Consider the following 26,688-nt stretch of genomic DNA (forward strand, 5'->3'; position numbering starts at 1 on the left):
TGGAAAAAACAAGAACATAATTGGAAGAAAATTATGAAAGACATAAAATATGACAACATATACATAAAACATGGACAGGGGAGTAAAAACTGTTCTTTTAGAATATGTTTGAAATTAAGTTACCATCACTACTGGGTATTTACCCCAAAGATACAGACATAGTGAAGAGAAGGGCCATATGCACCCCAATGTTCATAGCAGTATTGTCCACAATAGCTAAATTGTGGAAGGCGCCGAGATGCCCTTCCACAGATGACTGGATTAAGAAGCTGTGGTCCATATATACAATGGAATATTACTCAGCTATCAGAAAGAACGAGTTCTCAACATTTGCTGCAACATGGATGGCACTGGAGGAGATAATGCTAAGTGAAATAAGTCAAGCAGAGAAAGACAATTATCATATGATTTCTCTCATCTATGGAACATAAGAACTAGGAAGGTCGGTAGGAGAAGAAAGGGACAAAGAAAGGGGGGGTAATCAGAAGGGGGAATGAAGTATGAGAGACTATGGACTCTGAAAACAAACTGAGGGCTTCAGAGAGAAGGGGAGGTGGGGGAATGGGATAGACTGGTGATGGGTAGTAAGGAGGGCACGTATTGCATGGTGCACTGGGTGTTATACGCAACTAATGAATCATGGAACTTTACATCAAAAACCAGGGATGTACTGTATGGTGACTAACGTAATATAATAAAAAATATTATTATAAAAAAAAAGTTAAGTCACCATCAACTTAATATATACTGTTACAAACTTAGGACGTAATATATGAACCTCATGATGACCACAAGTCTAAAACTGACAGTAGATACGTAAAAAATAAGGAGAAAGCCAGGAATAACACTACAGGAAGCCATCAATCACAAGAAAGAGATCAAGAGAACAACAGAAAAGAACTATAAAAACAACCAGTAAGCAATTAACAAAATGGCAATAAGAACACACCTATAATTACTCTAAATGGAAACAATGTAAAAGCTCCAATTAAAAGATACAGGGTGGCAGAATGGATTTCAAAAAACAAGATCATCTATATGCTTCCTAGAAGAGATTCACTTCAGACCTAAAGACACATACAGACTGAAAGTCAAGGGATTAAAAAAAAAAAGACATTCCATGCAAACGGAGGGGGAAAAAAAAAAAAAGCCAAAGTAGCAATACTTATATCACACAAAACAGACTTTAAAATAAAGACTGTAACAAGAGACAGAAGGGATCAATCCAAGGTGGTTACAGCAATGTAAATATCTATGCACCCAACAGTGGAGCACCTAAATACAGAAACAAATATTAACAGACATAAAGGGAGAAGTTGACAGTAATACAATAGTAGTAGGGGACTTTAACACCCCACTTCCACCATTGGATAGATCATCCAGACAGAATCAATAAAGAAACAGTGTCTTTGAATGACACATTAGCAGAGATGGACTTAACAGAGAACATTCCATATAAAAACAGCAGAATACACATTCTTTCAAGTGCATATGGAACATTCTCCAGGTTAGATCTCATGTTAGGCCACAAAAAAAATCTCAATAAATTTAAGATTTAAATCATATGCATCTTTACTGACCACAATGGTATGAAACTAGAGATCAATAAGAAAAAAAAAATGGAAAAAACAAAACACATGGAGGCTGAACAACGTGCTACTAAACATCCAATTGGGTAAATGAAGAAATTAAAGAGAAAATGACAAAGTACATGGACACAAAAGACAATGGTCCAAAATCTTTGGAACGTAGCAAATGCAGTTTTAAGGAGAAAGCTTATAGCAATACAGGCCAACCTGAAGAAACAAGAGAAATTTCAAATAATCTGATTTTATGCCTAAAGGAACTAGAAAAAGAAAAACAAAAAAGCCTAAGCTTAGTACTAGGAAGGAAATAAAGATCAGAGAAGAAACAAATGAAACAAAGACTAAACAAACAAACAAACAAAAAACAATGGAAAAGACTGATGAAACCAAGAACCAATTCTCTGAAAAAAGAAACAAAATTGCTAAATCTTTAGTCAAACCCAACAAGAAAAAAGATAGAATTCAAATGAATAAAATCAGAAATAAAGAAGTAACAACTGGCACCACAGAAATACAAAAGATTATAAGAGAATACTACCAAAATTTATATGCCAACACACTGGATAACCTAGAAGAAATGGACGAATTTCTAGAAACAGGCAATCTTCCAAAACTAAGTCAGAAAGAAAGAAAAAATCTGAACAGACAATTCAGTAGCAACAAAACTGAATCAGTAATCAAAAAACTCCAAACAAGCAAAAGTCCAGGACCAGATAGATTCATGAGTGAATTCTTATCAAACATTTAAAGAACAGTTAATACTTGTTCTCCTCAACTATTCCAAAAAATAAAACAGGAAGAAAAACTTCCAAATATATTCTGTAAAGCCATAATTACCCTGACACCAAAAACAGATAAAGACTACAAAAACAGAAAACTACTGGCCAATATTCCTGATGAACACAGATGCAAAATCCTCAACAAAATATTAACAAATCACATTCAGCAATGTTAAAAGTATTATCCACCACAATCAAAAGGAATTTATTCCAGGGATGCAAGGATGGTTCAATATTTGCAGATCAATGTGATAAACAACAAAAGGAAGGATAACAATGAGATGATCACCTCAATATATACAGAAAAAAAGCACTTGACAAAATTTAACATCGGGTCTTGATAAAAGCTCTCAACAAATTGGGTTTAGAGGGGACATACCTCAACATAATAAAGGCCATGCATCAAAAACCCACAGCTAACATTATACTCACTGGTTAAAAAATGAGAGCTTTTTCTCTAAGATCAGTAACAAGACAGGGATATCCACTCCCTACTTTTCTCAACATAATATGGAGTTCTAGCCACAGCAATCAGACATGGAAAAAAAAAGGCATCCAAATTGGCAAGGAAGTTCAACTGTTACTATTTGCTGATGACATGATATTATACATAGAAAACCCAAACCCCTCACCAAAAAACTATTAGAATAAATGAATTCAGTGAAGTTGCAGGATACTAAATACGCAGAGTTTTGTGTTTCTATACACTAATACTGAAGTAGTAGAAGAGAAATTAAGACAATTCTATTTGCAATTCCACCAAAAAGAATAAAAAACCTAGGAATAAACTTAACCAAGGACAGGTGAAAGACCTGAACTCTAAAAATTGTAAAATGCTGATAAAAGAAACTGAAGACTGTATAAACAAATGTCAAGATATCCCATGTTCATGGATTGGAAGAATTAATACTGTTAACTGTTCATACTACCCAAAGCTATCTACAGATTCAATGCAATCCCTATCAAAATACCAACAGCATTTTTCATGGAACTAGAGTAATACTCAAATTTGTATGGAACTGCACAAGACCTCAAATAGCCAAAGCATTCTTGAGAGAGAAGAACAAAAAAACTGGAAGTATCACAAACTCATATTTCAAGATACACTACAAAACTACAGTAATCAAAACAGTATGGTACTGGCACAGAAATAGACCCATAGATCAGGAAAACCAAATACAGAGCCCTGAAATAAACCAACTCTTATATGATCAATTAATCTATAACAAAGGAGACGAGAATGTATAATGGGGAAAGGATAGTCTTCTCAATATGTGGTACTGAGAAAACTAGATATCCACAAGCAAAAAAAAAAAAAAAAAAGAAAGGAACTAGACCACTTTCTCATATCGTGCCCCAAAATAAAATGGATTAAAGACCTAAATGTGAGACCTGAAACCATAAAAATCCTCAAGAAAACATAGGCAGTAATTTCCCTGATATTGGCCTTGTCACGTTTTTCTAGATATGTCTCCTCAAGCAAGAGAAACAAAAGACAAAATAAATTATTGTGACTATACAAAATTTAAAAAGCTTTTGCACAGCAAAGGAAACCATCAACAAAATAACAAGGCAACCTAATGAATGGGAGAAAATATCCACAAATGATATATCTGATAAGGAGTTAGTATCTAAAATAAAGAATGTATACAACTCAAAACCAAATAGTAATAACCATCTCATTAAAAATGGACAGAGCAGTTGAACAGACATTTTTCCAAGGAAGACATAAACATAGCCAGCAGTCATATAAAAAGATGCTCAACATTACTAATCATCAGGGGAATGCAAATCAAAATCACAACGAGATACAATTTCACACCAGTCAGAATGGCTAGCATCAACAACACCAGTGTTTGGCCAGGACGTGAAGAAAAAGGAACTCTTGTGCACTGTTACTGAGAATGTAAACTGTTGCAGTCACTGTGGAAAACAGTATGGAGGCTCCTCAAAAAAACTGAACATAGTAATACTATATGATCCAGTAATTCCACTACTGGGTATCTATCAGCATATATGCACCCCTATGATCACTGCATTGTTATCCATAATAGCAAGATATGGAAGCAACCAAAGTGTCCATCAATAGATAAAGAGATAATGTGTGTGTGTGTGTGTATATATATATATATATACACACACACACTGTAATAATATGCAACCATAAAAAATGATAAGATCTTGCCATTTGCAACATGGATGTCCCTAGAGGGTATAATGCTAAATGTAATAAATCAAAGAAAGTCAAATACAGTATTACTTCACTTCCACTTCACTTCCAGTATGTGAAAAATAAAAACAAAACAAATGAAAAGCAGAAACAGACTCATAAATATAGAATAAGCTGATGGTTGACAGACTGGAGGGCGGTAGAGGGATGGGCAAAATTAGTGAAAGGGATGGGAGACACAGAGTTTCAGGTATGGAATAAATAAGTCACAAGGAAAAAGGTACAGCATAGGGAATATAGTCAATGGTGTTATAGTAGTGTCTTATGTCTAATGTAACATTTTGTGTCAACTATATTTAAAAAAAAAAAGGCAAAAAAGAATGTTAAAATTAGCAAGAAAAAATAGAGAAGTACATGCAAGGGAACCCACATCAGTGGATTTCTCAACAGAAACCTTTCAGGCCAGTCGAGAACGAAAAGATATACTCAAAACTGAAACAACAAACTATCCAGATGCCTGGGTGGTGCAGTGTGTTAAGCATCTGACTCTTGGTTCTGCTCATGGTCGTGAATTTGAGCCCCACGTCGAGCTCTGTGCTCAGCATGGAGTCAGCTTCATAATCTCTCTCTCTCTCTTTGCCCCTCCCACTCGTGCTCTAATTTTTTTAAAGAAAAACCTGTCAATCAATATTTCTATACTAGCCAAGCTGTCCTAAAGAAATGAAGGAAGGATGAGACAATAAGTTATCACCTCACACCTGTACAATGGCCATCATCAAAAAGTGATTACAAATGCTGCTAAGAATGAGGAGGAAAGGGAACCCTTATGTACTGCTGGTGGGATTGTAAACAAGTATGGAAAACAAAATAGATAATCCTAAAAAAAATAAATACAACTACTGTTAGGCCCAGAAATTCCACTTCCAGGAATCTATCCAAAAGAAATCTACAACACTACCTTGAAAAGTTATATGCATCCCATGCTCACTGCAGCATTATTTACAATAGCCAAGATATGAAAATAATTTAAGTATCCACTGACAGAAGAATGGAAGAAGACATTGTGAAATAACCATAAAAAATGAGGAAATCCTGCCAATTCTGCCAACATGGATGGACCTTGAGAGAACTACGCTAAGTGAAATAAGTCAGACAGACAAAGACAAATGCTGTATGATCTCACTTATATGGTGACTCTGAAGAACAAAATGCTCCACCAAACTAAGAAAAAAAGATCCTATTTTTGGTTACCAGAGGCCATGGTAGAGGGAGGGGGACTGGGAGTAAAGTGGTCAAAAGGTACCAAAAAGTACCAGTTTCCAGTTATACATAAACACTTGGGATGTAACATACAATATGATGAATGTAGTTGCCATTGTTGTATGACACAAAGGAATGTTGTTAGAGTAAATCCTGAGTTCTCATAACAAGGAAAATTTTTATATTCCTGTTTTGCTTTTTCTTTTTATCTGTATGAGATGATGGATGCTAACTAAGCCTATCATGGTAATAATTTCATGATAAATATAAGTGTGATCATTATGCTGTATACCTGAAACTTACAATGATTTCAATTATATCTCATAAAACCACAAAAAGACAATTATTACAAAATATTTTACTTGAGTCTTTAGAAATGTGTAACCATAACCTGATTTTTAGCTATTATAATTTACACAGATTTTTAAAAATTTAAGTCTGTAGAACTTAAATTTATAACCTAAGTGAAAATATTATCTAAACAATTTGACATATCAATATTTTGAGAGATGAAAATATTAGTAAGTGATGCTATTTCATCTGCTTCTTTTTGTCTATCATACCTAAAAGCAGAGACACTGTCCCATGGAAGGTAAACAAATTTTCAGTTGAATATTTTAAAATAAATTATAAAATAATTCTAAATGGTCACAATTGATTGGCATAATTTCCATTTTATGTTCTGCCCTATATTAAAGAAATTTATAAATAATGGGGAAAAAACTTAGCTTCCAATTTGGGATTCCACATTTGACATGCACTTATTAATCTTCTCTTCCTCACTTTTTTTTTTAATTTGAAAAATATTCCATGCTCATGGATGGGAAGAATTAACATAGTTAAAATGTCCATGCTACCCAGAGCAATCTACACTTTCAATGCCATCCCGATCCAAAATACCAATGACATTTTTCAAAGAACTGGAACAAACAGCCCTTAAATTTGTGTGGAACCAGAAAAGGCCACGAATCCACTAACTATTCTTGAATCTAACTTTTACTGAGAGTACTAAAACCAAGTTTGGTATGCTACAGTGAGAAGTCGTTTTATAAAAATGAGCCAGTGTGATGTAACAGCCATATTAGTAACCTATATTACTCCCACCTGGTTTATGTCCAGATCTAGAAATATCTGGTAACATATGAGAAAGTTGTTCAACTAATAAAGCTGAGGGATTCTTGACTTCGGCTTATTAGGGTTATCAGTGGTTCCAATTTCCTGTGTGTGTGCTTGTTTTTGTTTGTAGTGCTGGGCATACGACCATTAACTGGTTACATTACACTAAGCCAAAAATTAGTCACTAGAATAATACTTTACATTAATACCAAATTGATCCATTTCAAACCGATATTCTAAAGGAAAGTGAGTGTTCACATTACATTCGGTGGCAAGATTACATGTGGTATATACAGTTTCCTTATAAATATGAATTCCAAAAGACAAAAAAATGGAGAAAAAAGCTTGGAAAAAATTAGAAAATGAAAAGCTGAATGTGTTTTTATACAAATAGGGCAAAACAACAAAATTTCCAAATTGAAACCATATGCGTTGAGAGAGATGTGATGAGTACTTGGTTGAAAACAAGATCTTGAACACAAGATTAAAACAATAAGATGAGACATTTACAGAACGAATAAGAGAGGTGCCTGAAAAGATAGTGAGTTTTGAAATTTCCATCTCTTATGCCAAGGGAAGAATCATATCATATCCTGGCCCAAACAGCCACCAATAATATAAAAGCCAAAGTTAAGTACTAAAGAGAAAACAGACTAAAGTGGGAAGAAAATAATTATATGAATAGATGTTATTTTTTTTTTTCCTGAAGGTGATAAAAACAACAAGGATTCATTTTAAATTAAGAATGGTTATTTTTTAAGAACTGGTAAAAATATTTACCAGGATGAGTCTGTTCTCCTGATTCACAACTTGATTATGTGCAGAAAAAAAAAAAAAAAAACAGCTTCAGCCGAGGATTTCTGTCTTACTCGGTACACTCACTCAGAGATAAAGAAAAAGAGATGTCTATTAATCTAATTTTTGGAATAAAATGGTCATGCTAATGAAATAAAAATTTCTAAGAAAAACAATATATTTTGATTAATTATATCAGCTATGAATTGATGAAAATTTCATGAAAGAGATATGAACATGTTCTTTGATTTATCTTCTAGGGTGATAGACGTTTTGCATATGAGGAAATGGGAATCTAGAAAAATATGAAACTTTCTCAGTATCATATTTTATAGATAATGGAAAACTCAGTGTCTTAGCATAATGTTACTTGCAAGTCGTAAGTGAAAAAAAGGAGTACCCAGTGGGAGAACACTAGGTAATTTCAAGAAAATGAAGCAAATAGCACCACATTCAGGCTCATGGGGAGTGAAAAGACATCAGGTAGGCCCACTCTCCACTTTCTACTCTAAGCTGCATGGTTCTTCAGTCTACTTTTCTGTTCACACCTGCTCTCCAGGACTGTACTTCCAACCCACTCAGCCTCTGGGTCCCAAGAAAGACGGTCTAATATGTGTCAGGGATCTTCCTGGATCCTGAGAGCTGTGACTGGTGGGAATGGAGATCACAAGGTGTTAAACAGTGTTCTCCACGCATACCCCTTTATCCCAGTGTCGATCAACTGTAAATTAAAAGTTCCGATATAGCTGAGAAAACAATAATTTTTTTTTTGCAAAGTTAACCACAATTAAAATAAAATTTTCTGATGAATTCAGTATTTTTCTTTACAGTCTCATAGTATCTTTTCTAAGTAGGAAAAAAACCCCTCATAATCAGTTTTTATAACATTTGCCTATTTAATCATCAAGGATGCACTGCTGTCTGAGAGGCAAGGCATTTTTGGACATATTTTCTTTTGTGGTGAACTTCAAGCTTATGATCTAAGCATAATCCATTGTATAAAGATGAAATACTTTCATTTTTAGCATATTACAGAATTTCATGTATTTTTATATGCTGATTAATTGAATGCCAGTTTAAAATGCCATCTAGCTCAGAAGCTGCTTTTCTACCTCTTAAATACTCGTGGAGGGGCACTTGGGTGCCTTAGTCGGTTAAGTGTCTGCCTGTGGCTCCAGTCATGCATGATCCCAGGATCCTGGGATCGAGTCCCGCATGGGGCTCCTTGCTTCTCCCTCTGCCTGCTGCTTCCCCTGCTTGTGCGCGCTCGCTCTCTCTCACTCTGACAAATATATATTTTAAAAAAGCCTGTGGAGTTGCAGAAATACATAAAAATTGTTGTCTCTGAAAACAAAAAACTGATCACATATTGCTAAAACCAGAGAGTTGTTTACATTAATAAAAAGATATTGGAGATAAAGCAATATTATTCAAATATTTAATCATTTTTCATCACTGATATAAGCAATCCAAACACATTTAAAACAAATAGGAAGGTACTTTGTTCATCTTTTTCACACTGACTTTTATGGCTCAGGAGCCCTGTTTGTACACACTTGAAATTTGGACAACACTAAACTTCTGCTGGACTTCTTGTCCTTTTATATGTTTTTTTTTTCTTTTTTAATAATTTATACATTATCCCACCTTCCAATGAGAATATCTTCCAACAGAATACTGTGCTGGAGAAAGTTATTCATGTAGAAAAAAATAAAAAGTTTTGAAAATACAGAGTTAGACAAAAACAATTTTTTTTATGGCAGCACTGCTCAGAGACTTTAACCTCTGATTCTAACACCTACAAGAGTGTCTGATTAAATAAATATTTATTGATTATATTAATGATACATTTAGTAAAACCTCTGTAGGGGTATCCAAATTTCACCATTTTATTTTCTTTCTTGCTCACTGATTTCTATTTAGCTCTTCACTGATGTTAAAAAAAAAATGAATAACATCTAATGCATGTATTTACACATTTGTAATGCAACTCTTTATGGCTCCTGGGTCTACTCATATACTGAGTAATAAGTTATTATTACTGTTGTTATTAGTAGCTTTAATTGCAATGACTGTGATAATAGTATTAAATGCAGCATTACCTAGGCAATCACTCTAGAAACTCTACGTCTCATCTCAATTTTGCGGGATTTAAGGAAGGAGACATCACTGAATGCATTCTATCGATGAGAACTGAGAAGAGAGAGACTCCTCTGGCTAGTGACTGGAATTTTAAAAAATCCTCCTTGAGAACCTCAAAAATAAATTACATAAAAAAATATCTGCTGTTTGGTAGCCTTTAAATATGGTTTAGTAAGAGTCAATATAAAAACGAATGCTTTGATATAAACATTCGGAAAATAATTTGGTTTTTCTAAAGGAGAATAAACATATGGAAAATGTTAGGAAGAAAGGCACACTAACTAAGAGTCTATTAAGTTTAAGAAAAAAAAGACACAAAGTATTTCTTTAGGAGAAAGCTTAATATCACCTATTCTGTTGTCTCCATGCTACCACTTAACACGTACTGTTATCTGTGGTACTGGGCTTCATCTGTTTTACTCCGTTTTTACCTGGTTATGAAGACAGATCATTTGAATGAGGGGGAAAAAATAGATTGTGCAATTGTCTGGTATTAAGTAGATTAAATAATTTGTTCACTAGTGTTTTACTCGGGTACTTGGGAACACGAGAAGGGTGAAACTCAATTTTACATAAAAAAATAAGCATATCGGTTTGTGTATGTTTCTTCCATTACTAAAATGTGTATGTTTTGTCACCTAATTTTCTTGCTCTTTCAGTTTTGAGTGGTTATAAATATCCCACACTTAAAGCTACAGTCTCAGAGTTCTTTCTCTATATTAAATATCTGATAATTATGAATTCTTGACTTCCACACGATTATGTACAGTTAAGTCATCTGTTCAAGTAATAAAAACATACAATAAAACCTGGGAACCCAAGAAGGATCTCTCTACTCCGCGATTAGTATGTGCTTTCCAGACTGAGGGGGGACGTTCCATTTATAACTCTCATTTGTTTCCTATCATTGTGGCCAAGTTTCCACTTATTATATGTCTCCTTGCCTTAATATTAACTTCCAGTTTAGAGCACTGTAAACTGTTTCTCAAGCCCTAAATTAAAGCAAATGATATTAACTCCACATCCACCACCAATTTTACAAGAAGCCACTTCAAAGGTTCCATTTTAAAAAATGAAGTATGGCCACTGCTTCCCGAAGCCAAGGTTAGCCCCATTCATAATGAAACAGAACTTTCTCTGATTTCCCTTCTATTTAATCACCGTCAGTTTTTTCCAAGACATGTTTTCTTCTCCACTAAAGGTAAAGCTGGTCATTTTGTCGTGGCTGTTATTATTGGTGAGGGGTGGGGATGGGAGCCGAGCAAAGGACCTGGGAGAACTCAGTCTTACACAGTGCTGCTGGGGACCGGCACACATGCGTTTACAGGGACAGTCCAGCACCACATCCAGCTTTGTTCATGAACATACAAGTTCGAAAACATTAAAAATGGTCCCAGCTACACTCGGTTTCAAAGAGAGTAGCAGTGTATATTTCTTTCTTATGTTGTCACTGACGTATCAAACTATATACAAATGGACGGCAAAAGAGAGAAAAGAACTTTACAACGTCAACTTTCAGCTTCCTTGGCAGGTCTCTGCTTTTTGACCATCTCACTTGTTCATAAAAACTTGCCTCCCAGCTTTACATCATGTTGCTTCTTAGACAAGCCACTGTTACCCTCTTCTCTACCTACTTATACTGTGAGTACAACTTAAGCTCTGGGGCAATGTAAGACCAGCTGCAAGTATATCCTTGCTTTCCTGGGCCCCCCGCCTCCATTCTGCTCTCCTACCTCCCATAGTTACCTGGTGCTTGTGTACATAAATCAAGAATACAAAACACAGTTACAGACACTCGCAGATACATTTCCTACCAACTGCCACAGGAGCTGACGAGAATACTCACCCTCTTGGGGTAAGTGTCTGCCTTCTGCTCCGGTCATGATCCTGGGGTCCTGGGACCCAGTTCCATATCACGCTCTCTGCTCAGCAGAAAGTCTGCTTGTTCCCCTCCTTCTGCCTGGTTGGGCTCACTCTCTCTAGGTCTCACTCTCTCAAATAAATAAAATTAAAAAAAAAAAAAAAGAACACCCACCTTCCTAGCCCCTTCCCTCCCTTGACACACACAACACATATACACACATACCCCAAATAGTTCATCTTAAGTTGAAGATGTTTTCTTTCAGAAAAGATTTTTTTTATGATTCCTGGCACCTAAAGGTGCCACTAACCCACAACCATTTAAAAGTAATTTATCTGCCCGATTCTTTCATTCTTCGGGAGATGTGAATTTGAACCCTGAATCCATATGGGGGTTGACAAAAGGTTGGGGAGTATAAAGAGGGACTATGTATTTCTCCTCTTTACACAGCCAAAGCCATAATGAATACTCTTGCCTTCTCCCCTTGTGAGGTGGAATTTTTGCTGGTTCGCCATTTGAGAGTGTGGCATTTTGGAAGGGTCTCTCCATCTTATAATGGTTCCCATCCATGCTCCCTATATCTTGCTTGGGCCCAGGGTTGTTTCCTGACCCTTTTATATGGCTGTTGTAAGATGAGAAAATGCCCCAGGATTTTGGTCCTCACTTCTTTCCAAATAGATACTCTGCAATTCAACCAATTCAGCATATGTCATAAAGCTTAGCCTCTCTTCTGAATATATTTGTCTTCTCTCAGTTCCTAGGACATAATCCTCCCCTCTCCCAAGTCCTTCTGACCAAGTGGCGTTTCATCTGCTTGAAATACTCTTTTCACACACTGGCAAGTACACATGCGTATGCGTGCATACATAGACACACCCCCTTGTAGGGGTTAGTTCTCATGCTTTACATCTGATTTTAAATATTACTTCCTCAAATAGGCCTTGTTAACCATTAAGATCACAATGGGTAATCAGCAATATTTTGCATTTTGGCATTTTCAAGAGGCAGTTTCCAGAAGCCGAAATTTGGGCGCCCAGATTTTGCACTATAGCCCTGAATCCCAAATAATAAATTGTCATTCATTATATAGTAAATATGCTACACAAATAAATTACTACTCAAAGTGTTATCATATAGAAGATAAACCTACATAAAGGAACGAGAAGGGGAAGGGAAAGAAGTGAAAGGAGGAGGAGAGAGAGGCATTGAAAAAACAAATATCCGAATCAGAGGGGTGGGGGTGGTGGGAGAGACAGATGTCTTTAGGACGTGCTGGTCAGGAACACTTAATAAGTTACAGTTGTAGCTGAACACAGGATCCTGAAGTGATGCTTCTTTCTCTATTGTTTTAGAAACTAGAATACCTTGGAAGGGAAAATTGTAAAAATTCCCACGCCCAAAAGTCCATGGGATATCAGTTTCTGTTCTAATTCAGTACAATATTCCTTGCCTGCTTCCAGAGGATAAATATGGATTTGTGCACATATGCTACAAAGTCAAAATAAGCCTTTTCAAGGGCTTGATCTTCACATTGTTTTTTAACTTCTGCCAAACAACTGTACACTTTAAGTCTATGACATAAAGCTTTACACATCGATTTTCAGCCTCACAAGAAAGTTTTGATACAGTCTTATCTCTGTTGTCAAAATCTTAGGTTCTAAAAACATTACATGAACCTATTTTTAGCTGAGTTTAACAAACTAACACTGATTGTAAGATATACCCTTAAAATACTTTTTATATGTATTAAATACATTAAAATAACTAAGTTATTAGAATTTAGTAAGTAATTTTTAACCATCCGACTTTCCAGATCTCTTCACTTTGATTAATCTAAAAGCATATACTTGACAAAAACCAGGGGTCCTTCCATAAGGATGCCTGCAATATCAGAAAAATATGTTAAACAAAATATAGACTATTTCAGCACCATACCTTCTCATGACAGAGCACCAAATTAACAAGAGCATTAGTTACATGAACACAAGAGAACACTCTATCAGGGCGCCTGGGTGGCTCAGCCATTAAGCGTCTGCCTTCTGCTCAGGTCATGATCCCAGGGTCCTGGGATCAGGCTCCCTGCTTGGCAGGAAGTCTACTTCTCCCTCTCATACTCCCCCTGCTTATGCTTGCACGTGCGCTCTCTCTCTCGCTCTCTCTGTCAAATAAATATATAAAATCTTTAAAAAAAAAAAAAAGAACGCTCTTCGTATTTTGTACTCCTCAAAATGCCATTATACTTTAGTCCACTAAATTATATGACTAAAAGCATGTAAGAGTTGATAAAACCAGATATAGCTCTAAGAGGATTGATACTTTAAAAAGAATAAATTCAGGACTGAGGGGCTCAAGATGGTGGCATAAGACGACTCTGGGCTTGCCTCCTCCCACAGACACACCAAGTCTATACCTATATATGCAGGAATTCCTCCTGAAGAGGAACTGAGGGCTGAATAAACTGCTTCTACACTAAAAGGGATGGAGGGACCATATGACAAATGGCAGGAGAGAAGCAGACATGGTAGCAATGGAAATCCTACCCCTATACTATGAACTGCAGAAGGAAGGACAGGGCAGGGGCTGTGCACAGATTTATCTGACCTGCAGCACAGCCAAAAGGCAGTGGTTTGAAAGGCGCCTAGACTTTAAGTTAAGGAAGTCTATTTACTAACCGTAGAGTATTGGATCAAACGGTGGGGGAACTGCTGGAACCCTCTCTCTAGGGTTGGAGGTATTGGGGAGCACCATTGTTTCCATCCCCTCTCCACACTGACAGCTTAGATAAGAGCAGAGTCCAGGCACTCTAGCCAGCCTGCTAACTCAGTGAGTCCCAAGCCCCTAGCTCACACCAGCTCTAGCAGTCCCCATAATATAGTTCTCCCAACAAAGCCTCCCAGCCAATGCCACAGCTGACACAGCTGTCCCACCACGGACGCTCCTGCATAGCATACAATACGACCCCCCCCTCCCAGCACATACCCACCACAGCTCCAGCCATTTTGCCAAGCATCCCGGGCACAATGCAACTTGGGGACATCTCCTGCCTGTGCCCATGCTGCCAGGGCACCTCCTGTATGAAGCACCCAACCCAATTCTACCCCAGCTCCAGCCAGACAGCTAAAGTCCCGAGGCACATGCAGTTTACAAAGGGGATGTTCCTGTACAAGACCACTCTTCAAGACTGGGACAGGTAGCTGTCTCCCCTAATTCACAGAGACAAACACAGAAAGTCAAACAAAATTAGGAGTTGATGAATATGCTTCAAGCAAAAGAACAAGACAAAGCTTAAAAAAAAAAAAAGAACTAAATAAAACAGAGATAAGCTATCTACCTAACAAAGACTTCAAAACTATTATTATAAAGAAGCCCACTGGACTTGAGAGGAGGGTAGATGAACTCAGTGAGAACTTCAACAACAACAACTGAAATTTAAAAAGGAACCAGTTAAAGCTGGTTTGAAATGAAATGAACTGAAATGAAAAATGCACTAACAGATTAGCAGATGCAAGAGAATGGATCAGCAATCTGGAAGAAAGGGTAATGGAAAGCACCCAAGATGAACAGCAAAAAAATTTTTAAACAAGGATAGGTTAAGGAAACTGAAACAACATCAAGTGTACTAATGTTCACAATATAGGGATCCCAAAAGAAGAAGTGAGAGAAAGGCACAGAAAAATTACCTAAAGAAATGAGAGCTGAAAATTTCCTTAAGCTGGCGAATGAAAAAGACAGCTAGGTCCAGGAAGAACAAAGAGCCACTATTAGGATGAACCTAAGAAGGTCCACACCAAGACACAGAATAATTAAAATGTCAACAATTAAAGAACTTAAAAGCACCAAGAGAAAAGCAACTAATTACATACAAGGGAAATTCCATACGGTTATCAGCTGATTTTTCAGCAGAAACTTTGCAGGCCAGAAGAGAGTAGCATGATACACTCAGAGTACTAAAAAGCAAAAACCTACAACTAAGAATAGTTTACATAGCAAGGTTATTTCAGAATTGAGGGAACAGAGAAAGAGTTTCCCATACAAACAAAAGTTAAAGTTCATTACCATTAAACCAGCCTTATAAAAAGTGTTAAAGGGACTTCTTTAAATGGAAAAGGCAATAACTAGAAGAAAATCATTAATGGAAAAAATTGCACTAGTGAAAGCAAACATACAAACATACAAAGGTAGTAAATCAATCAATCAAGTATAAAGCTAGTATGAAGATAAAAAAAGGAAAATCAACTCTGTTTAAAATATTAGTTAAGGAATTCACAAAATCAAAAGATAGAAAGTAGACATCATATACATAAAACACGGAGAGGGAAGAATAAAAACATTCTTTTACACGTGTTCTAACTTAAGCAACCACCCACTTAATATTAACTTCTATACACTTAGGATGTTATATATGAACCTCATGGTAAACACAATCCAAAGACCTATAATGGATTCACAAACATTAAAGACAGAGATATTCAAGCATAACACTAAGGAAAGTCACTTATCAAAAGGGAAGAGAGCAAGAGAAGAAGAAAGAAACATAGAAGAACTACAAAAACAACCAGAGAACAATTAACAAAATGGAAATAGGTACAAACCTATCAAAAATTAAATGTAAATACCCTAAATGCTCCATCAAAAGACATAGGGTGACTGAATGAATAAAGAAAGCAAGTCCCATCTATAAGCTGCCTATGAGACTACCTTCAGACCTAAAGATATATATAGACTAAAAGTGAAGGGATAGGAAAGACATACCATGCAAATAGAAACAAAAAAGCTAGGACAACAATACTGTATAACACAAAATAGACTTTAGAACAAAGATTTTAACAAAAGACAAAAAGGACATTACAAAATGATAAAGGAATCAATCCAAGAACAGTATATAACAATTATAAATATCTATGCATACATCCACAGGAGCAACTAAATATGTAATACAAATATTAACAGACATAAAGGGAGGAATTGACAGTAATACAATAATAGTAGGGAAATTGAACAGCCCATTTATATCAATGGGTGGATCATCCAGGCAGAATATCAATAAGGAAATGCTGGCTTTAAACAGCGCATTAGACCAGATGGGCTTAACAGATATACACAGAAATTCATCCAAAAATGGTAGACTATGCATTCTTTCAAGCGTAGATGGAACGTTCTCCAGAAGAGATCACACATTAAGACACAAAACATGTCTCAATAAATTTAAGAAGACTGACATCATGTTAAGGATCTTTTCCAAACATGACACAATGAAACTAGAAATAAATTACAAGAATAAAAAGAAAAGAGCAAAAAAACCAAACAAGTGGATGCCAAACAACATGCCAGTAAACAGCCAGTGGGTCTCCAGAGAAATCAAAGAGCAAATCAAAAAATACACAGGGACAAATAAAAACAGAAAGACATTAGATCCAAATCTTCAGGACACAGCAAAAGTAGTTCTAAGATTAAAGTTTAGAGAGAAAAAGGCCTATCTCAAGAAACAACAAAAATCTCAAAAAAAAAAAAAAAACTAATGTTATATCTAAAGAAACTAGAAAAAGAACAAACAAAGCCCAAAGTTAGAAGGAAGTAATAAAGATCAGAGTGAAATAAATTAAATAGAGACTAAAACTACAGTAGAAAAGATCAATGAAATTAAGATTGGGGTCTTTGAAAAGGTAAACAAAATTGACAGCCAGATTCATCAAGAAAAAAAAAAAGAGGGGACGAATAAAATCAGAAATGAAAGAGGAGAAATGACAACCAACACCATAGGAATACAAAGAATTATAAGAGACTACTATGAAAAATTATACACTCCCATTTGGACATCCTAAAAGAAATAAATTCCTAGAAATATATACTCTTCCTACACTGAATAAGGAAAATGGGAAATCTGAAAAGACTGATTACTATCTATGAAATTGAATCAGTGATCAAAAAATTCCCCACAAAGTCCAGAAACCAGATGGTTTCATAAAGAAGAGTTAATATCTATCCTTCTCAAACTATCCCAAAAATTTAAAGTGGAAGGAAACCTTCCTAATTCATTCTACAAAACCATCATCACCCTGATACAAAAACAACAACAACAACAACAAAAAAAAAAACAGATAAAAGCACTCTTAAAAAAACAAAATTACAGGCTAATGTCTCTGATGAACATAGGTGCAAAATCCTCAACAAAATATTATCAAACCAAATCAATAATACATTAAGGATCATTCACCATAATCAAGTGGAATTTATTCAAGGGAAGTAAGGATGATTCAATATCCACAAATCAATATACATGATATACCATATTAACATAACGAAGGATAAAAATCTTATTATCATCTCAATAGATGCAGATAAAGCACTTGATGAAATTCAACATCACTTAATCAAAATTCTCAAAAAAGTAGGTGTAATGGTAACATTCCTCTACATATTAAAGGCCACATATGACAAACACACAGCTAATATCATACTCGATGGTAAAAAGCAGAAAGCTTTTCTGCTAACATCAGGAATGAGATAAGGATATCCAATCTTACCAGTTTTATTGAACATAGTACTAAAAATCTTAGCTTCAGCAATCAGACAAAAAATCCAAATTGTTATGGAAGAAGTAAAACTGTCACTATTTGCAAATGACATGATACTAAATATAAGACCCTAAAGATTACACCCAAAATGCTGTTGGCGTTACAAAATGATTTAAGTAATGTTGCAAGATAGAAAATAAAGAAAAATCTGTTGCATTTCTATACAGTAATAACAAAGTGGAAGAAAGAAAAATGAAGTAAACAATCCCATTTACAATTGCATCAATATGAATAAAATGCCTAAGAATAAATTTAACCAAGCAGGAAAGACATGCAGATTGCAATCTGTAAGATGTTAATTAAAGAAATTGAAGATGACAAAAAAAAGGGAAAGCTGTATCATGCTAATGGATTAGAAGAATTAATATCATTAAAATGTTCATACAACCCATAATAATCTAAAGATTCAATGCAGTCCTTATCAAAATACCAACAACATTTTTCACATAACTACAACAAACAATGCTAAAATTTGTAGGGAAGTACAAAACACCCTCAACAGTCAAAGCAATCTTGACAAAGAGGAACAAAGCTGGAAGTATCACAATCCCAGATTCCAAAACATACTACAAAGCTAGTGTAATTAAAACAGTACAGCTCTGGCACAAAAATGGACACACAGGTCAATAGAACAGGGTAGAGAGTCCAGAAATAAACCCATCGTTTTATGGTTAATTCATCTATGACAAAGGACATCAGAATATACAAAAGAAGAATATACAACAGGGAAAAGACCATCTATTCAATAAATGGCGCTGGGAAAGCTGGACAGCCACATGCAAAAGAATGAAACTGAACCACTATCTTACACCATACACACAAATAAACTCAAAATGGATTAAGAACATAAATATGAGACCCGACACCATAAAACGCTTAATATAAAACACAGGCCATAATCTCTTAGACACTGGCCTTAGCAATATTTTTCTATACTTGTCTCCGCAGGCACAGGGAACAAAACCAAAATTAAACTACTTGGACTACACCAACATAGAAAGCTTTGGCACAGTGAAGGAAACCAACAAAACAAAAAAGCATCCTACTGAATGGGAGAAGATATTTGCAAATGATGCACCCAATAAGGGGATAACACCCAAAATATATAAAGAACTTACACACCTTAACACCAAAAAAATCCAATTACAAATAGTAAGAGAACCTGAATTGACATGTTTTTTTTTTTTTTTAAAGAAGACATGCAGATGGCCAACAGACACATGAAAAGATACTCAGTATGAGTAATCATCAGGGAAATACAAATCACAACCACAATGAGATATTGGCTCACACCTGTCAGAATGGCTAGAATCAAAAAGACAAGAAATAACAAGCGCTAGTGAGGATGTGGAGGAAAAGCAACCCTTGTTCACTGTTGCTGGAAATGTAAATTGATGCAGCCACTGTGGAAAACGGTATGGAATTTCCTCAAAAAATTAATAAAAGAAATACCATACAACCCAGTATTTCAACTTCTGGGCATTTACCTAAAGAACACAAAAACACTAATTTAAAAAGATATATGTATCTATCTGTTCTGTGGCAGCATTATTTACAATAACCAAGATATAAAAGCAATTTATGTGTCCATGAATAGATAAAAGGATAAAGAAGATGTGGCGTGTGTGTATGTGTGTGTATATATATACCTACTCTGCTAATACTGCATTTTGTGTACACACACACAAACACACACAAATATACTGCATTTATATTAGCCACAAAAAAGAATGAAATCTTGCCATTTGCAACATGAGCACTGCAAATAAGCCAGATGGAAAAGAAAAATACCATATGATTTCTCTTATATGTCGAATCTAAAAACCAAAACAAACAAGCAAAGAAAAAGCAGAAATAGACTTATAAATACAGACAGCAAACTCTTGGTTGCCAGAAGGGAGGAGGGTAAGAGGAATGGGTAAAATAGTGAATGGTATTAAAAAGTACAAACTTCCAGTTATAAAACAAAGTCATAAGCACGGAAAGCATGTGGAACATAGTCAATATTGTTTAAAATTTATATGGTGACAGAGAGTAACTACATTTACTGTGGTGATTGTTTTATAATATATATAATTATTGAATTACTACGTTGCACCTAAAACTAATATTGTATGTCAAGTACCCTTCAGCAAAAAAGAACAAATTTTATCAAATCAAATTAATAGGAGACATCATTGCCCTAAAATAAATGTGTAGTTTACAGATATTTCCTGTCATGTGGTAGACACTGTTTAAACACCATATTCATAGCAATTTATAAGTATTATCCCACTAATGCTCTTAACGTTTATAAGTAAGGATACCTATTTTACACATAAACACGAATAATACAAAATACCTGAAGGGCCGTGAGGATATTTGCTAAGGCTTGTCCATATGTGTCATGGCAGTGAACAGCAAGAGCACTAGGTGGGATTTCCTTCATTACACTTTCCAACATTCTCTTCATGCTTCCTGGAGTTCCCACTCCAATGGTGTCTCCCAGAGAGATCTCATAACAGCCCATGCCATACAATCTCTTAGATACCTGTTGGGAAAGGCGAGGAGCTAGTAAAACAATGGAAATGGACAGATTCAAACTCTGTTATTCCTTAGCAAATATCACCTAGAAGTTAAAGTCACAACTAAGATCAGTTACATATCCTTGGGAAACATTTCTTTTGGTTTTCTGGTCCTCTTCTTGTTTATTAAATCCTACACGTTATATAAAAGTTTTAAAGACATTACCATAGTTTTCTAATATTTAAGTTTGCCATAGAATCATCACTATCTACCTACAGAGTCCAGTTATGAAATTATAGGCTACAATTTCAATTATGGGAGGCTTACTTTCTCAACCCTTTAATCAAAACACAAGCATTACAAATTTACTTTGGAAGTAGGATTTCTCAAGGCCTCAGATTAGAGGTCAAAAGCTATCAATACTAATTCCAGCTCTGTCTGTAAGTAGTTTTGTGATTGGTAGAGTCAATATTTCTAACTTAATTTTTCTGGCTCATAAATGGATGCACTTGTCCAAAGGAAACTGCAAGTTCCCTTTATGCTGGATAACTAATGTCACTTTAAAAGAGCAACACGAATTTACAAGAAGGCAGAATGGTATGTTAACAAAGACATGAGTTCTGGAATCAGACAAGCCTGGATTTAAATTTCAGCTGCCACTCATGCTAGTCATGTGAGAGCTGGTAGAAGATTAAACTTTTTAAGCCTCAGCGTCTCCTCTGTAAAATAGAGACAATAAATACCCCTATTTAGCATATTTTCTAAGCCTTAATTTTTTTCTTTTTTATATTAATTTTTTATTATGTTAGTCACCATACAGCATATCCTTAGTTTTTGAATGTAATGTAAATTACATTAATGATGATGTTAATAAGGGCATGTTGGTTATGAAAATGAAATGAGAATATATAAAAACTGCTTTGTACAATATCCGGCATATGTACAAGAATACTGCAACTCATTTATTATGTATTTCTTCAGTGTCCATTTTATGACAGGCACTATGCTAGGTACTGGGATATAATAAGCATACATGTATTGAGATGGCTTATGCTGTTGTGGAGCCTGGAGTCAAGTGAAGATAGAACTCAATCAATTCTACGCAAGAATGTGTAACTACAAGTAAAATAAGAATTTGGAACAAAGAAACTGGATTCTAAGAGCATGAAGCAAAGGAAATTGACCTACATCTATCAAGTAGGAAGGGCCTAAGTGACAGCTTGAGATAAAGTAAGCATTAACTTGTTGAAGACGGTGAGAAGGGGTAACAAGAATGTTTCAGGAGGAATATAACGTGTTCCAAACAGCTGAAATAGAAAATCCAAATGGAATTCCAGATAGGGAAAAAGTCAAATATAACAGGCAGGTGTGGCAAGAAAGCAAAAACCAAGGGGGAATGAAGATACTTAAATCTGGTGAGGTAGATATAGGGCAAAGGATACAGAGTCTTGCAAACCAGCCAAACTGAGAATTTTGGTTGAGGATTCTATCACAAGAGCAATAGAGAGCCATGATAGACTGTTGGAGTGGTGGGGGTAGTGGCAATATTAGATTTATGTTTCAGAAAGGTATTAATCAATGATATCAAAAACAAGTTGGAGGGTACTCAGAAGAGCTCCATAGTCAAGGTAGGAGACTATTATTGGATGGAAACTTGGATTTTTAAAAAAAGCATAATGCTCATTCTTCTCTACTGCCTATTAAATGCAGGAATTTCTTAATGGCCAGGTAGAGGACAATGAAGTTTCAAAAGAGAAACCTAACCACAGTTGGAGGAAAACCCTGAGTGTGGTATCAAGGGAGCTTAAGGAATACAAGGGTGTCAACAAGGACAAATGGTCAGCAGTCCCAAATTCTACTAAGGTGTCAAGGTGAGTACTGAATATGATCTTGCATTTTTTAATCCAAGTGCTAAGCCGTGGTCTTACAAAGATGGATTTCAGTGAAGCGAATGGTCTAGAAGTCACCTTGGAGGAGGATGAAGAGCTGGTGACACCTGAGGAAATAAACACTAGTAGTGTAGACAGCCCGATGAAGACGTCTAGATGTAGAGGGATAAAAATAGGTAGCCAATAACTAGACGTGGACGCTTAATTAAGAAAGGAACCTTCCCAGATGGAAGAGACCTGAACTGTTGTGGTCAACAGGAAGGATTCTAAGCAGTTGAATATACAGGGGAGTAAATGAGGAGAAGAACTAGAAGCTTGGACAGAGTGAACAGTCTGCAATGGTGACTGCAGAGAGTAAGAGAGTGAGTTGGCCACAAAACGTAGTAGAATAGTGCAGAAGGCTCATTTAAGGTTGCTGATCATCAACTCCTAATGCTTCCAACCTGCCAATTATGCATTTCTCCTGAGCAAATGCTCCAGCATCCTGGTGCAGGCACAGAGCCTGAGGGTATGTGCACTCCATCAAGAGACTCTATGAGGCAAAAGGCAGAAAAGCAAGGGGTTCGGTGGACAGGTAGAGTTGGAGCCTAGTTTTTGTGGAGCCTGAAGTTGTATCAGTTTGGAAATTTTAAAAAAAGAATATGTAATTGTGAATGCAAATTAATAATAAAGTCCTTCATGCAGGTGAAGGACTACAACATTGAAGCTTCTTTCTTTTATAGTGTATCTGCCTCTGTATGCAAAGGTCTTGCTTAAAAAATGGACTGTGGGATAGAGCTCATTTGAAAACAATCTGCAGTAAATTTCAAAAGTTCAAATGAAAGCACAAAAGAGGAATGGCTTTAGCCAAACTTAGGTTTATCCTGCCTAAATTCTGATTTTCTAACAATGCTATCTTCACTACTTTGGTACCACATTACAAAATGTATGAAAATAGCCTTAATGACAGGTGCACATTAATATATTTCATATACAAATGTGTTTCTGAGAGGCTAATATAGTCTCAAAGACTATTTTGTATTCATTGGTATCAATAAATAGGAACAGGAAGTAGAAAATGAACTTCAATAAGCAGGTCTTTAACGCCTATAGTCTATTGCCACAAAACTGCTCTCTAATAAAAGCAACGTGAATCTCAGCGGTAAGAGCTATCGGATCTGAAAGGAACAGAAACAGTGTACAGCAAAAGCAGTGTATACTCTAAGTGCCAAAGTATGCAGGACAGAAACAAAGGGACCTTCCCTGAGCAACCAAAGCGGAGCTGAAGTGTATGTGCACAAACTGACCTGATATTCTGATGGAATGTGGAAAGGCTACTCCGAGTTCTACGCATGTAAAAATGAAATAGCTGTTTTTATTCCTTCACCTTTGTGCACCCAAATGATAAGACTCAAATGTTATTTCACTTTGAAGAGTTGTAGCCAGCCCATATATCCATCCTCAGTGTCAAATCCAAACTATTAGTTAAGTAATCAAACTTGTCTTCCATTCCATGGTTCTTCCTTAAACTTTGTTGTGCAGATACCAAACACAGTAGGGAAAATAGGCCACTTTTTAAAATAATATACATCATTTTACCAGAAACCAGAAAACCAGGGGTATCTTACTTCTGTCACTTTTTGTGGTGTGATGTTTCCTTCATATGGACAGCCCAGGGCACATGACACGTACCTAAATTTAAAATACAGAACCATATAAATACATAGATGATGGTAACTCATTTCCTAATTTTCATTTTATCAAAATTAAGAAATAGCTAAAAAGTCATCAAAAATGTATTTTACACAAGTTCATTATTATTCTCAGAACAAAAACAATTTCGGAACATTTTAAATTTAACTCATATTTTTATCTAGTAATTACAATTTGATATATGTTACTTGATGGCAGATGGGACTAAGGTAACAGGTGTTTATCTTGTGGAGTTATTTATACTATAGCAGTATATGAACATTCAAAGCAGAAAATACCACTGAACTACATAGTTTTATTCAAGTAAATACATACATTCAACTGTTAAATATCCCGGTCTTTGGAATCATAGAGAGATAGCATGTAGATGACTAACTGAATTTCTCTTCACTCCCATCTGGATCTCTTGGCCTCATGTAGATACAGTCATTAATCATCCCCAAACTCCTCAACCTGGCCACAACCTCAAAGTTCATCTTGTTTATCTCCCGTGGGTATACCTAAATCATCCCAAACAGAAGAGTTTCTAGTCTATGTTTAAAAGACTCCAAATAAAGATATTCCATAAGCTTCTTCAACAATTTAATATAACAAGTCAAGCATTTCCTGAAATGATAATGATACTCTTCCATCTTAAAGTATTAAGCTTTAGAAAAAGCCTGTTTTAGCTATTTTCAGCTCAACACCAATCCCATTTCATTAAACTTTCCTCAGAGATTTTACAATGCTTCTATTAAAATAATGCATCATGTGTTTGATTGTCAGGGATGAAGCAATTCACATGAGTGAGAGAGGGGTGGTAGGAAATGAGGCTGGAGATCCAATTTTCTGAGCCAGAATATAACAGGCTTTAGATAATAAGGCCCTTGAATGCCACGCCAAGGAGTCTGAACTTTGAGATCACTCAAAATTATTAGGTAATGTAGTGACAAGATCAGAGTAGTTTTCCAGAAATGTTAACTCTTCGAGAGCTCTGGAAGCGGTTGGCAGAGGGAAGGTGCAGGCAAAAACAAGACAGGCCATAAGACTGTTATTTCCATGATTCTAAGATGCTGTCCATTATAAGATACACTATAAATTTCATAACAGATTTTGGACTAAAAAAGTAAACTATATATTCAATGATTCAGTCCATACCCATTAATTCCAAAGATGTAATCTAATTTCAAAAGGATTAAAATGTGAATAAAAGTTGTGTTTTGGAATTCAAGTAAATAAGCAATTTACTAAATCAGGTAAGCAGTGATGAAGACAGAACAAGTAAAGAGGCTAATTCAATTAAAATTTGAAAGTTATGCTGGAGAGGAAATCCATTCCTCTGCTCTTAATAATTACTATAATTTAATTTTGTTTGAAAAATCTGTATAAATTTAATCAAGACAAGTGGAAAGAAAATGTTATATAAACCTAACACTTGGCAAAGGTGGCTAAGGTTGAAAAAGAACATTTTCAATTCAGATACAATGATTATAGATAAATATTTCCTACGTGTGTGTATACTCCACCTTTCTTCTAAATGCAAAATATCTACATGTGATTAAATAGAAAATCCAAGCCATGCATTTACATGCCATCCCTCTAAATATGATTTAAAAAATATAGAAAAGAAACAAGAGAAGTGCAAAACAATAAAAGAAAATTAACCACTCCTGCATTCTCAACTTATCTAGCCATAGCCACCCCTTTGTGCTGTAACTTTTAGTTGGCGACGTGCATTTTCATTCACTCAAGTTTTCCCTGATTCCTTCCCAGGTTTGCCTGGTCTTCATATTCCATTGATTCCAACTTTGTCCATGTGCTTTTTCATTCATTCAAGTTTTCCCTCTGATTCCTTCCTTGGTTTGCCTGGGTCTTCATATTATACTGCATTTCATCTTCATATATTCTTCTCCATTCTTGTGAGGGGCCGCTCCTTTAACCTATTTATACATGGGGCTACCTTCTCCAAAACAAATGTGACGGTTCTCAACTATGTTAAGTTACTTTAATATTCTATAAGCAGAAGTTGGCAAACTAAGACCCACAGGCCAAATCCTGCTTATTAGTCTTTCGCAAGTAAAATTTTATTGGAATACCACCATGCCCATCTGTTTACCTATTATCTATGGCTATTTCTGCATACGAGCAGAGGTGAGTAGTTGCACAGAGACCATCTGACCCACAAAACCTAAAATACTACTGTCTGGTCCTTTACAGAAAAAGCTTGCTGCTGGTAATAAGTGAAATACTTTCATAAGTACAAGAAGGTCTCTACCATGATAAAAATAGTCTACGTCATCTGCTTTGACTAGTGGCTAGAGACAATTTCTAGATTTCTC

At 35.6% G+C, this 26,688-nt stretch overlaps 1 protein-coding gene across 1 annotated transcript in view; it reads right to left on the reverse strand.

Annotated features, from left to right (window-relative positions):
• Positions 1–26,688, reverse strand: part of HMGCLL1 (3-hydroxymethyl-3-methylglutaryl-CoA lyase like 1) — a 193,417-nt gene that overhangs the window by 75,151 nt on the left and 91,578 nt on the right. The window contains 2 exon segments of the mRNA XM_034648104.1: positions 20,626–20,814; positions 24,286–24,349. Of these exon segments, the coding sequence (XP_034503995.1) occupies positions 20,626–20,814; positions 24,286–24,349 (253 nt within the window).

The sequence above is a fragment of the Ailuropoda melanoleuca genome, chromosome 19 (assembly GCF_002007445.2).
Source record: "Ailuropoda melanoleuca isolate Jingjing chromosome 19, ASM200744v2, whole genome shotgun sequence".
Classification (NCBI taxonomy): Eukaryota; Metazoa; Chordata; class Mammalia; order Carnivora; family Ursidae; genus Ailuropoda; species Ailuropoda melanoleuca.